The sequence below is a fragment of the Periplaneta americana genome, chromosome 13 (genome assembly GCF_040183065.1).
Source record: "Periplaneta americana isolate PAMFEO1 chromosome 13, P.americana_PAMFEO1_priV1, whole genome shotgun sequence".
Lineage (NCBI taxonomy): Eukaryota > Metazoa > Arthropoda > Insecta > Blattodea > Blattidae > Periplaneta > Periplaneta americana.
Window position 1 is genome coordinate 13,110,095 of NC_091129.1, and position 14,845 is coordinate 13,124,939.

The following is a 14,845-nucleotide window of genomic DNA, read 5'->3' on the forward strand; positions in this document are numbered from 1 at the left end:
ATACGACTGTTTAAAATAACTTAAATAAAAGGATCTCGTTAAGTAATTAATTGTCATGTGATTCTCCCTCCCCTTCTAAGACCCTACGACAAAACCACTTCAACGGACAGTAGATAGCATGCCTGAGTAATTTTATCTTTTCGTATCAGGCAGAAGTGAAGATTGAATTTACAGTACGTAAGGTACTCTTTTATAGAGCAGGTATAGAATTATATCAACATGAGTTACTCGTACGAAGGACATTAGTCAATAGTGCGATAATATACACAAAAGAACTGAAGCTTGTATCGAAATGAACGGCCACCATTTTGAAAAATGTGTTTAAATATCCATGTTATGATTATTTTTCAATTTAACTTCATTCTCTATATTGTACGCTAATGTGCTGTAGACACACTGCATAATGAATACGTCCGAATGGATAGCTCAATTCGTGAGTAAAAAGACTAAATGTTAATACTGTACTGTATTTTGATTAAACAAAAACCTAATGAAAATTATCAAACTCAAAATTGCGATATTTCCTAGTTTACATAAATGGATGAACTACTTTCCTTCCCTCCTATACCTAGTAAAGTGATTTGTATTTTACGCCAGTATCATCGAACTCCAGTCTTGGAAGGGGGAGCAAGCAGTGTTTCCAGTTCTAGACCTTCAATCCAAAGATATAGACAGGTTGATATTAAAAATGTTAGTAAAAATAAAATGATGTCCCTGTATCAGTTCATACGTCATTATTTAACATCGTATGAATCTCCGTTTAGAATTGGACGTCTTAACTGCTTGTAACATAAAATACAGTAAGTTATTTTATAGCAGACAATAATTATGGAAGAACAGTTGAAATAATATTTGGCTTAATGTTTCACATTGAACAACACCATTCTTCCCAAAGTAAATAAATATCTAGTGAAAATCATTTTATGTGGCATTTTGCAATGACTTCAATTGAATAATTTTATTGATTTATTTAATACTAGCCGTACCCGTGCGCTCCGCTGCACCCGTTACAAATAAATATAAACTAATTACATAATTAAAATAGGACGTTTGATCCAGGGAACATTCGTGTTTGATAGAAGGATATATCGTTTATTATGTTACTTAATTTAAATTGTGTTAAAATATTAAAATGCGATCATTTTGATCCAGAGACCACTCATTCGGTCATAAAAATTATTTTAGGAAATACAGGAAACGAATGTACAGAATAGCCTATCAAGTTTTCTGTGCATTAGAAGCTATTTTAATCTTACCTGTCCTCGATTCACTCAGAAATTACTGTAATAACATTATAGCATTATGTCCATCTAGAGAAACTACACTTTCCAATGGTGAATTAATAATTAATTATACAAGTCGGTTAATTTAGCTCTCGACATTACTTCATACAAACACAGAAACATTGTCTGTAGGCTATGTTTCATAGCTTTCGATTGTTGTTGTCCAAGGCCCCTTATAGACGAAGTCATTTGTTTTTTATTTCATTACACGGCCTTAGATGGCTTTGTTATTGTAATTTTGAAACTTATTTATCTCATTAAATATCGGTCCTATCAAAATTTTGCATAGAATAAAACTTATCGGAAATTATTTTTAAAGAAACGTTTGTTATATAATATTTTTCATGAAAATTAATAATAAGGGAGATATTTCGATTTATCTAATTCAAGCCCCTTTATAACCCCCCTTTTAAATAAAATATTTTGAATGCCATATAGCCTAAATTCTAAGTTACAACGAACTTAATTTAAATTCCAATTTTCATATAAATCGGTTCAGCCATTGTCGCGTGAAAAGGTAACAAACATCCAGACAGACAGACAGACAGACAGACAGACAGACAGACAGACAGACATACAAACAAAAATTAAAAAAAAAGCGATATTCGGTTTCAGGGCGGTTAATTATATGCGTTAAGACCAATTAGGTTTGCAAAATCGAAAATTACCAGAAAAATTTCGGCTACAGTTTTATTATTAGTATAGATTATAAATCGTTTGATCCTGAATTACTTTCAAAGTTGTATTTAGAACTATGAATGTAACTGTTATTACCATGCAATGGGTTCTGGATTTGTTCGATTAAATATACTTTTAAGCTTGGTATTATGTTAGATTCAGCAGCGTCTGAAACAAAATACATTTGTAAGAACTGAAGGTTGTCACTCTCAGCTGGATGAAGGCTTTGCCACCAAACGATACCATTTGAAATAAGGTTTGTACTGCCCTATATTATTTAAAACGTGTGTTGATAACGGATGTACTACTATAAGTACCTACCTAAGTTTCTAATTTGTTGTGGGGGATCTTAAATCTCAGGAAGAAAAACAAGAGCACAACGTATTCAAGACTAATTTACAGACATGTTAAACGAATTATTCTTGCAACGAAAACGGATGCTTCCTAGACCAATTAGTCGTATTTCAATTATGTAATTACGTCATAGTTTCATCTGGTATTGTATGACGTTATGACTGAAATACCTATGTTGTTAATGGCCGAATGTTACCAATAAAAACAATTAACAACACAGGTATTTCAGTTACAATACTCAACATCAGAATCAACAAAACATCACCATAACTACAAGACGTGGCCAACTATGAATACATCTCTTTTTAACCACAAAACAACACCGACTGTTCCGATTTTAGCCATGGGTATTTGGTAGACTAGCTTTGAAATAACGCAATGTTGCCATATCTTAATAACAATGCAGTATCGAGTATATGTTTATATGACAAAATAATGGGTGCGGCAAAATATCCTCCCTAATTTAAAGTTTAAATAAGACACAAATGGATCAAAATAAGGAAACTTTATTAATATGAATGGTATCTTAACAGTGGGAATTTTTCACTTTTTGAATAACGTGTCTCTCACGTGGTGTCCTTCACTATCAATGCATTGTTGACTGCGACGTCGGAAATTCTGCATCACTCTAACTAGCATTTCTTGAGGAATAAGACCAATTTCTTCCTGTATTGCATTTCTTAGGTCTGGCAAAGTCCTCGGCCGATGTTTGAACACCTCAGCCTTAAGTTGCCCTCATAGAAAAAAAATCGCACGGTGCAAGGTCCGGTGATCGTGCTGGACAGGGGACGTCGCCACGTGAAGAAATTAAGCGTCCAGGAAATATCTGTCTCAGGACTTGGAGAGAAATCTGAGCTGTGTGAGAGGTGGCTCCATCCTTCTGAAACCATACCTGGCCAATCTGCAGCGCATTGAGTCCTGGTGCCAAAAAATTGTTGATCATAAAAGTGTACCGCTGAGAGTTCACTGTCACAGTAGCACCAGCCTCTTCAAAAAAGTAAGGACCAAGTATCCCTTGCAACCGTGCACCATACAGTAACACGGTCGTTATGTAGAGGTTTTTCATGAAGTTCACGAGGGTTCTGTCCACTCCATTATCGGAAATTTTGATGATTCACGGTTCCCGATAAGTGAAAATGTGTAATGCAGATGCTGAAGATGCTGTGGTTCTCTTTAGTGATGAAGCACGATCACCAGACTTTGCACCCTGCGATTTTTTTTCTATGGGGACATCTTAGGGCTGAAGTGTTCAAACATCGGCCGAGGACTTTGCCAGACCTAAGAAATGCAATACAGGAAGGAATTGGTCTTATTCCTCAAGAAATGCTAACTTAGAGTGATGCATAATTTCCGAAGTCACATTCAACAATGCATTGATAATGAAGGACACCACTTGAGAGACACGTTATTCAAAAAACGAAAAATTCGCATTGTTAAGTTACCATTCACATTAATAAAGTTTCCTTATTTTGATCCACCCGTTTTTTATTTCAACTTTAATTTAGGGAGGATGTTTCGCCGCATTCTTTATGTTTGTTTTTGTACATAGAATACTCTGTAATAGTTTATTGTACATAATTACAACTCATTTGTATGATTATTAAAATATGAATGCGTGGATTAATAATTTTGGAGAATGACAGATTTATAAATAGTTTTACATAGTCTGTTACGTAAGTAAGATGTATATTTATCAACAGTAATCTCACTAGACGTTTTGATTTATCTAGAGAAAAACTCGAGTGGGATTTAATTGACTATTACACGATTAGAAGAAAGTATATAAAGATTAGAAGTAACGAAGTACTCCAATACAATAAAGTATTAATTGACTTACGAAAATACAACTGTCTTCAAATGTATTATTGTACCATCTCAACATTACAAATATTATGCTAGATGCATGCTAGATGGCAGTAGTGTCTTTATACAGACACTGTAATGATTACTATTCAATAAATCTTAATATTAAACAATCTCTGATACGTGACTATCCATAATATCATATAGCAGAAGTTCTTTTTATCCTCTCAGAGCAGAAGCTATAACATAACCTAACTAATATACACAAGTGTTAGAAAAGTTTTAATTAACGACGATGACATAAAAAATAAACATGAATAATTTTAAAAGGAATAATTAGTGAATGTACAATTTTCAAATTTGAATGTGGTTGGTGGTTCAATTGATGTTATATTGGACGTGTGCGTAATAGAAGTGTAACTCGTTGATTTAGGCCTACATGGTGTATTCAACTTATTCAGGATTTCCGAATGAATAATTTTAAAAGGAATAATTATTGAATGTACAATTTTCAAATTTGAATATGGTTGGTGGTTCAATTGATGTTATATTGGACGTGTGCGTAATAGAAGTGGAACTCGTTGATTTAGGCCTACATGGTGTATTCACCTTATTCAGGAATTCCGAATGGTGCCCTTCATTTATTTGTAAATCGGATTTCAGAAGATGCATAGGTATGAGCAGTGATTTTTTATTAATTCTTGTTCTTGAATGCCAATGCGAGTCATATTTGAAACTGCTGTGCATCGACTGGAGTGGTTTGTAATTTTATATATATATATATATATATATATATATATATATATATATATATATATATATATATATATTTTGACGTCCAGACCAGCGCAGTTTCAAATGTTGGCAAACAAAGAAACAAATGCTAGGGACGCGATAAAATTAAACTAATGCTAGGGATGCGATAAAATTGTGCGATAAGCAGCCATGATTGGTTGAAATACGTCCTTTCGTACCGTTTTATTGGTCAAAAGTAGTATGACGTAGTAAGAGTGTAATAGTCACATTTATATATTTATCAAAGACTATTTCGTTTATATGACGTCATTCCATTTTCGACCAATGAAGTGTAATGGAATTTTGAATTCCAACCAATGACAGTCACACTTTGCGATAATTTCTGCAGCTAGATTTATCGCTATCAATTTATCGCATGGTCGTTCTTTTGTTTAGTCGTTGTCGCTAACTGTTTCCCCGTAAATTGATGATCATGAATACATTAAGATGCAACTACACGGTTAAACTTTTCTTTCAACTTTAAAGCATGAATGCAAGATTGATATTTAATATTAATTAATATATTTACGCAGTGAAGACCACGTTCAAAACGGCGCACCATGTAGACACAAAATCTTTATGCATCTTAATTGAACGTACCTTTTAAACTTGATTCTATTCTTCCCAGATTGCACGCATACGCGATTGGAATATTGAACTGTGTAGATGCAGCTTTAGTTCCATTACACACTACAGCGAGAATGCGTTTGTCGAGCTATAAAAAATGCTTTCGTGTAGCTCTCATTGTAAGTAACGGTCGAAACAAGGCACAGCTGACATTGGTCCTGCTTCCACAGGTAGGCCTAACGTAACCTATAAAATTGTAGCCTATAACATTTGTATTGAAATTAAACAATTAATAGACGTTCAAATTTATGTAACATCATCGCATATCAAACTCAAAGACCTTGCATAGTAATAATGTCTTTGATCAAACTGCTTTTCGTATGGCGTAATAAAATTCGTGTTTAATTAGGCCTATCTATACAGAGATGGCTTCACTGTGTAGCAACATGTCTCGCTGTGAATACCTAAGCATTGGTATATAGCTGTCCCCACTGTTACTGTTAAATTAAATTATGATTTCAACAGATAATGGAAATGTATTTGTTATAATAATAATAAGAGAAAAGTGCAGTACATGTAATTAACAATGTTAAACCTGTATTTCGCTTTTCGCAATTGGCATTACTAAATAATAACATCAAATTTCTTTATTGCAATAATCGATTTTCATCTACGAGTATTTCAACTTCACAATGTCTGAATAGGTTAAGTATTCGTTAATATACAATTATTAACATTTTGTGATCGAATTTTAGGGATATATTATTTAAATTTGTATTTTATTCACGAAATAGTCCTAATAAATGTCACTCGAGGTCTGAGATTTCTTGCAAATATGGACAATTACAATTTGTAGGACATGAACAGTATAGTGATGTATCTTAGGTTTTAGATTGAAATTTGAATTTCGTTTCTGAATACCAGTTACGTTTAATGAAAAAGGAATAAATTTCGATTTCATGACATTTAAAGAAAGTAGATTAGGACCAAACCAGTTTTTGAGAATACTCATGCCTTCATTTTCGTAACTGTAAAGGCCCATTCACAATAAAAATTAAACATAACCGTAACATAAACACAGAAGTTTGCGCCCAGGCTACCAAATGGGATCATTCACAATGATTCACATAAACATTGACATAAACATTACCGTAAGACGTTAACATGAAAGTTTGCAAACTCCAAACTTTCATGCTTATGCTTACGTGATTTGCAAACAGAACACAATCGTGGAGCGCTGAAGTATACGACAGAATATGAGGAAATGGCGTCGTTCTTATGTTTCCATGGTTACGAAGTATGTTTGCTGTTATGTTTATTTTCCCATCGTGAATGATGGTATTAACTTCTTGATTTTACTGTAACGTTAAGTTAACGCTTACGTTATGTTTAATTTTCATTGTGAATGAGCCTTATAGTCTGACAACTTCAAGTGAAACCCCGTAAAACACGCCAATTTCTGGAATCTCTCTCTCTTTCTTCTCGCTCCTCGTCATTCAGTCACCAATCACCACGTAGAGCTGAGACCAGATGTTATGGCACCAACATGCGCGAAGTTTTAAATTGCCGGCCAGCAGGGTAGAGGAGTGGGGGTTGTTTGGGCTACGGTTCTCAAGCTCAGAGCGGCAGGCATATCCGTTTTATCTCTTTCTAAAAACATTCGTCTTACTTTAGTATCAGCACTTCCCTACTCAAGAGTCCGAAGGTACCTAATGGAATTACGCCCGCTATTCCATCTTTATATTCTTATTCTCCGTCCGAATCAGACGACTGATCTGTGCTGGAATCAGATGTCCCTAAGTTTATGGAAATGTTCTAAAAATACTGTCCATCACTTGGAAGAAGCGATTACAGAGTCGGCCTCTGCTTATGCGTAGCGTAGAAATTATAAATGAGTCTTCTTATGACTTCCTCATCAAAACTGTCTACAGCTGCAACAGTCTTCTTCTTCGGCTGTGATTTTTCCGGACTGGAGAAAGATCTGCTGTTCCTGCCTCAATATTTTTCCCTTCTTTCCTGATTCTTGCCAAGGTTCGCTTTGAAATACCAATGGCAGCCAGTACTCTTGCACACACGCTTTTCAATGGAATTGGTATTCCGTTTACAGCCTCTTCTGACATGAATTTCCATACATTGTATGCTATTTCATGTCCTTGACTATGAACTACTCTATGATTTCACACCTTAGACAATGCCATAATGAGGGCGGTCAGAAGGAGAATGTTTTCAGTATTAGCAATAGCGGTAGTAGCAGAACGATCTGCACACTCGGAATGCTAGTAACCAACTAACCCAACACCCCTCCAGTTGAGTGTGAGGGCGAGTCCAAACAAACGAACTAAAATGCGTCCCTCGCGCCGGTGCCATAACTTCTCGTCCGGGCTCTAAATATCTGAGAGGGTGTGTGTGGGTATCGCGACCAATAGAAGAACCACTCTCCAGTATTACCACAATAACGGATTCTTCATTTTTGCCTTGACTGTCGGCTAGGAAGGTTTCATTATGCTAGCATTGCAGGCAACTAGTCAATCTTTTAATGCTTTTGTTAGCAGGTTTGACAAACTGTGAGTGGGCCTTTGCATAGTGCTCTCTCCCTCCCCCCCGTGATTTCTCACTTGCTCCTCCCCAAGACAGCCAGCGCTTACGTATTATAGCTCGGTCAGGATTTCAGTTCGATTTGTCAATCTATAAGTTTGTACATTTCCATTTTTATACCATAAATTCTGTACTTCTTTCAGCTATGAAACTGAAGGCTACTTTTACATGTATTTTACACTTAGCAGCAATACCTGAGCGATCCAATGTCCTGTGTTGTTACGTCGGCTGTTGATGGATAGTCTGAGAGGTTTGGCGTCCGTGGCAATGCACTGGAACGCAGCGGTAACGCCAACATAAAGTGAAATACTCGCAACAACATATTTGCATGCCTTGCTGCTCAACATGATCTGGAAATAATTTAAGAAAGTCCTCAGTCAGTGTTTATCAGTAATTTTCAAACTTTTACCATGTGTCCTTCCAAGATATGAAAAATTAATGAAGGCAACAAACACTTCGCTGTCCCTTACGAAAACTTAATATATCAGTATAACAATAATAATACAGTTAAGAATAGGTAGAACGGAGAAAAATTCTCTCCGGCACTGGGACTCGAACCCGGGTTTCCAGTTTTACGTGCTGGCGCTCTATCTACTAAGCCACTTACTTACTTACAAATGGCTTTTAAGGAACCTGGAGGTTCATTGCCGCCCTCACATAAGCCCTCAATTGTTCCCTATCCTATGCAAGATTAATCCAGTCACTATCATCATATCCCACCTCCCTCAACTACATTTTAATATTATCCTCCCATCTACGTCTCGGAATTCCCAAAGGTCTTTTTTTTCCTCCGGCCTCCCAACTAACACTCTATAAGCATTTCTGGATTCACCCATACGTGCCACATGCCCTGCCCATCTCAAACGTCTGGATTTAATGTTCCTAATTACGTCAGGTGAAGAATACAATGCGTGCAGTTCTGTGTTGTGTAACTTTCTCCATTCTCCTGTAACTTCATCCCTCTTAGCCCCCCAAATATTTTCCTAAGAACCTTATTCTCAAATACCCTTAATCTCTGTTCCTCTCTCAAAGTGAGAGTCCACGTTTCACAACCATACAGAATAACCGGTAATATAACTGTTTTACAAATTCTAACTTTCAGATTTTTTGATAGCAGACTAGATGACAAAAGCTTCTCAACCGAATTTTAATTTCCTCCCGAGTGTCATTTATATTTGTTACTGTTGCTCCAAGATATCTGAATTTTTCCACCTCTTCGAAGAATAAATCTCCAATTTTTATATTTCCATTTCGTATAATATTCTGGTCACGAGACATATGCATTTACTTTGCCTTTACTTCCAAACCTATCCTTTACTTTCTTCAAGTAAAATTTCCTCGTTTTCCTTATTCGTTTGTGGATTTTCTCCTAACATATTCACGTCATCCGCATAGACAAGAAGCTGATGTAACCCGTTCAATTCCAAACCCTCTGTGTTATTCTGAACTTTCCTAATGGCATATTCTAGAGCGAAGTTAAAAAGTAAAGGTGATAGTGTATCTCCTTTCTTTAGCCCGCATTGAATTGGAAAAGCATCAGATAGAAACTGACCTATACGGACTCTGCTGTACGTTTCACTGAGACACAGTTTAATTAATCGAACTAGTTTCTTGGGAATAGCAAATTCAATTAGAATATTATATAAACCTTCTCTCATAACCGAGTCATATGTCTTTTGAAATCTAGGAATAATTGAAGTACTGTACCCTTATAAGCTTACTCCCTTTTGTTCTCCAATATCTGTCGAATACAAAAAATCTGATCTATAATCGATCTATTACGCCTAAAACCGCACTGATGATCCCCCATTAATTTTATCTACTAAGGCACACCGGATTCAAGTTCCGATGTCGGATTGAATCCCTCTCATTTTAAACTTAAAAATATTTATTTCAGTCATTGACTTCACAGCATATGTTTAAGGTGCTACACCTTTACATTACATGTTTAAAGGACGTATGAACGTTTTCGTTGGACTACGCCAACATCATCAGATACGAAGTACATTTTAGCAATATCAGTGCTCTCTACATAATATCTACAAATACAAAAAATATTTAGTGGCATTCAAATGAGACAATATTAAAAACCAACATTGCTGTGATACACATTGACATTCATATATGACTACCTTGATTGTCACTTACTTAAAAATACACGTATATATTACAAAATATATTGATTCACACACACACACACACACACACACACACACACACACACATATATATATATATATATATATATATATATATACAGGGACATCATTTTATTTTTACTTCAATTTTTATTGTACCTGAGTTTTTGAACGTATTTCACTCCCACCCCTTCTACTAATGAAGTTCAACCGTCCTCCACACAGATCCAAGACCGCATATACAGTCATAGTAGCCTTACGGCCATAGTAAACAGTACGTTACAAAAATATGTTCGCATTTTCCAGTGACGAAAGAGCTTTCAATATTGAATCATTTTCGCACAGGTACTATTGTCCATTTGCCTACGTCGTATCTCTCACCAGCTTTTATTCGTCAGCTAGTGGCTGGGCTGTCTTAGCTCTTTTCTGAGAACATTAATTTCTGTTAGGAATTGGACGTCTACGTAATAATATACAACTGTTTAAAATAACTTAAATTAAAGGGCCTCGTTAAATAATTAACTGTCACGTGATTTCCTCCCTTTCTACGACTCTACGACGTAACCACTTGACGGACAGTAGATAGCATGTCTGAGTAATTTTTATCTTTTCGGATCGGGCGGAAGTGAAGATTGAATTTACAGTACGTAAGGTACTCTTTTAAAGAGTAGGTACAGAATTATTTCAACATTAGTTACTAGTACGAAGAACGAAACTGGTAATTGGGATTAGGTACAATAGTCTATAGTACGATAATATGCACATAGAACTGAAGCCTGTATCGAAATGAACGGCCACCATTAAAAAAAAAAATGTGTTTAAATATCCATATTATGATTATTTTTCAATTTAACTTCATTCTCTATATTGTACGCTAATGTGCTGTGGACAGTATAATATACACTGCATAATGAATACGTCCACATGGACAGCTCAGTTCGTGAGTAAAAACACTCATTGTTAATACTGTACTGTATTTTGATTAAACAAAAACCCAATGAAAATTATGAAACTCAAAAGCGCAATATTTCCTACTTTACGTAAATGGATGAACTACTTTTCTTCCCTCTTATACCTAGTGAATTGATTTGTTTGTATATTACTCCAGTATCATCGAACTCCAGTCGTGGAAGGGAGTAACAAACGGCGTTGATCCAGAGGTATAGGCAAGTTAATATTAAAAATGTTAGTAAAAATAAAATGATGTCCCTGTATATATATATATATATATATATATATATATATATATATATATATAAATATATATATATATATATAAATGCAAGTCTTCACATATGAGATAATAAAATGACATGATTTAAAAGTGATAAAAATAATAAAATATAAAACTAAGATGAAAAGTATTATGAATGTGAAGAGTTGCAAAATTACAGTAATTACATTTATTATATTCCTATTTCTGTCTCACAATAATATATATATTTCCACCATTCAGAAACGTATGTATCATGGTTTGTGTCACATGATTATTTGAATGTTTTTCAAGTTTATATGGTTTTATAAATGCCAATGTATTATACGTTGGGTTGTTTGGTGTTGATTAATAATGCATTTTTGATTTTGTCGATAATGCTGTTCCTCCAATTTGGAAGTAATTGAAATCAATAAATTGATGACCCAATTTTAACGGATTTAACATTTAATTTGTATGATATGTTAAATGAAAGAAACTTACATGGCGATGTATTGTCGATATCCAATACTGTAATGAGCGTGTGGTATAGCGCAAGTCAAGTATCAGAATTAACTGAAAAAGATCAAATATTGAATAAATAAATCACTACTAATGATATTGATGAAGCAAGTATTTAACTGGCATCATCTATATATATAATTTGAAATGGTAATGGAAATTACAGAAAAACGGCTGAACGGATTTTAATAAATGGCCCCTCATTTTGAAGCTTGGAACCCAAACTTTTTCGGAAAAGTAGTAGTTTTCAGTGAAATGTCAATTTTCCTACATAATTTTCCTATTTTCCAAAATCCATCTGTTGTCAGTTTTGAGAACTAATTTTATTGAATCACGGCCGACTTGATTGAATTTCAGAACAAAACACACACTACAATAAACAATAGGCTATTACACGAAGGCCATGACCTGCAGGATTGCCGACATATTTAGGGTTCAATTCAATTTGTTATTAAAAACTGATTCTGCAGTGTATAATTTTCTGAGTACAGCTGAGTATTGGATATTCAAATCTACGAAACTTGAGGTGGTTTGATGACATTATTACCATTAGAAATTAAACATTATTATAACTAATATCATAATGCATCTATTTTTCATTAATTGTACATAATATTGATGCTATATTGATGACATGAAAGTGAAACGTTTTGTGGTAATGTAAGTAAATGTAGAGGATATATGAATTTAGATCTTCATTTCTATAATTTACTGAGTGGCTGCTATATATAACTACAAAACTTAAGTAAGATAATAATATTGTTATTAAAAATCAAATATTTTTATACTTATTAACCCAGTGGGGTTGGGTGTTTTTCATATACTTAATGGCGGTGTAGTGTAGATATTGATATGTGTCATTGTCATCAGTATTGGCTCGAGAGTGCGCAAAAGTTACAGTTCCTAAGGAAAGATCAAAATATATTACTTACTGATAAAATAAGAGGCCTAGAAAATTTTGTAGTCTCCAGATCATTTCAGCAAGATCTCTTAGTAGGATAAAATGATTTTATGCTCTACATTTCAAGTTCTACATGCAGCAGCTATACGAAAATGCTATTGTTCAAAAGCTTAGCAAACCTGACATTTTTATAACTTCTGCCTACAATCCACAATGACCTGAAATAGCTACTGCTATCGTCCTGACATTGATACTTGCGTTTTCGCATTGAAACTCAAAAACTGAAGTTGGATAGGTTCAAGAAAAAGTATTTGGCCTAAAAAATCAATATGGAAGCAAATAACTATCAAAACACAAGTATTCTTAATTGAAAATAAATCTGAACAATTTTTATTTGAACGTCTAACGAACTTAGTTTGCAGCATTTGCTGCACAAGCCACTAGTATGAATTTAAATGAAGGTCAAAATTCGGTGCTGTTAATTTGGGTAATGGAATAGTTACGAAAATAAATATTTGTGTGCGATTATTATGTACTAGTAGCAATTTGAAATTATGATTTAGTTGAGTGAATGTATAAATCATTTTAAGTTCTACCTACTGTGTTACCCTTTGTTGGCGTACTCTAGTGTACCGTGTAACAGTATGTGTAACAGTAAACACAATGTGCAACCACAAGCACCGAGGCCTACCTTCAGAAGTTTTCAGCTCTGTTCCTTGATGTATAAGCTCTGAGGAAGCACTGGATTTAAACCTACGTCATTATTCTTTATATCAATAATCTCAGTCATTATTGTGCCCTTATTTGGACAAGTACTCCTCCATGATAAACGGAGGAAATGGTCTAATCTCTGCTGCTTCATATAGCACCAAACAAAACTGATTACTTTATTTAATTCTCTCTCATAAACGTCAGCAGCGTTTGAAGATGTACGCTGTCCCACCATCTCTTCCATAGGAACTGTAAGTGCGGAATATTTCATAATTTCTAATGCTCAGCCGATCCGTCGATTCTAAATGAGATTCACTAATAATATTCCTTTGCACAAAGAAATGCTGGAATTCGAAGATTTGCCTTTTTACACCATTGGCGTTAAAAGCAATGAAGCAAAGCTTCTTGTGATTTCTTTGTTTATGGCAGTCATGTCAATTGATGCCCATAGGAGCAAGCGCGCGCTTTAGAGCTCAGGAGAGCCTGGGCGCTTTACAGCGGAAAGGAAAGAGACAGACGAAAGAGGTAGTATATGCCGCTTGGTCGAGCTATATTCAGGGATGGCCAGCACTGATCCAATAGATAAAGGGAAGAGAACTTATTAAAACTGTATCCATGTTCATTTTTAGATTTACCTGAGAAGTATAAGTGCATTATAAGAATGTAAGTTTTAATTTTAATGCTCATTTTTCACAAGTTTGATTTTTTCTATTCCAAAGAAATATTTTCTCAACTTTTTCTTAATGCTGCTAGTTAATTTTATTAATATTTTTCTTAATGCTGCTAGTTAATTTTATTAATATTTTTCTTAAGAAAAATATTAATAAAATAAACTAGCATCATTTCTCACAAAATAAATGCATAAAAACATGCAGCTACCTCATAATTACTTGCAGTAAAAATTTCATACAGATTGATTAATATTTGGCATAAGAAAGTTGGTGTTGAATCAACAAAAATGAACACAGAAAAATAGATTTGAAAATAAAATGAATGTTTATGTAAATTAATATTCTCCTCCGCTACATTCATCTAGTAACTTCAGGGAGCCAACAAAAAGTTACTAGATTTGTAATCAGAAATTTTAAAAAAGAATTCTTCGATGAAAAAGAATTTTGACAGCTCTTTAAATTCCACGCCCCCTTCCGGTCTTAATTTAAAAAGTGTAAACATACGAGTATTTGTAATCAGCAGGGAAAGGATTTATATGTAAATACATATTTACTTATAAAGCTAATATAATTTATATTTTGCATTATCTTTATGTTTCACAATGTGTAGGGTTGAAAAATCCTACTTTTATTTT

General features: G+C 34.3%; 1 protein-coding gene across 3 annotated transcripts in view; it reads right to left on the reverse strand.

The window, feature by feature from the left end:
* The window catches only part of LOC138711753 (hemolymph lipopolysaccharide-binding protein-like), a 62,158-nt gene extending 48,565 nt beyond the window's left edge, over window positions 1-13,593 (reverse strand). Inside the window, exons 1-3 of one of the 3 annotated variants that reach the window (XM_069842936.1) lie at window positions 13,520-13,559; window positions 11,910-11,981; window positions 8,270-8,425 (exon numbers count right to left, since the gene is read on the reverse strand). In XM_069842936.1, the coding sequence (XP_069699037.1) occupies window positions 8,270-8,422 (153 nt within the window). In that variant the 5' untranslated portion in view covers window positions 8,423-8,425; window positions 11,910-11,981; window positions 13,520-13,559. The other 2 variants (XM_069842935.1, XM_069842937.1) reach the window with 2 other exon arrangements.
* Between the last annotated feature and the right edge of the window lie 1,252 nt (window positions 13,594-14,845).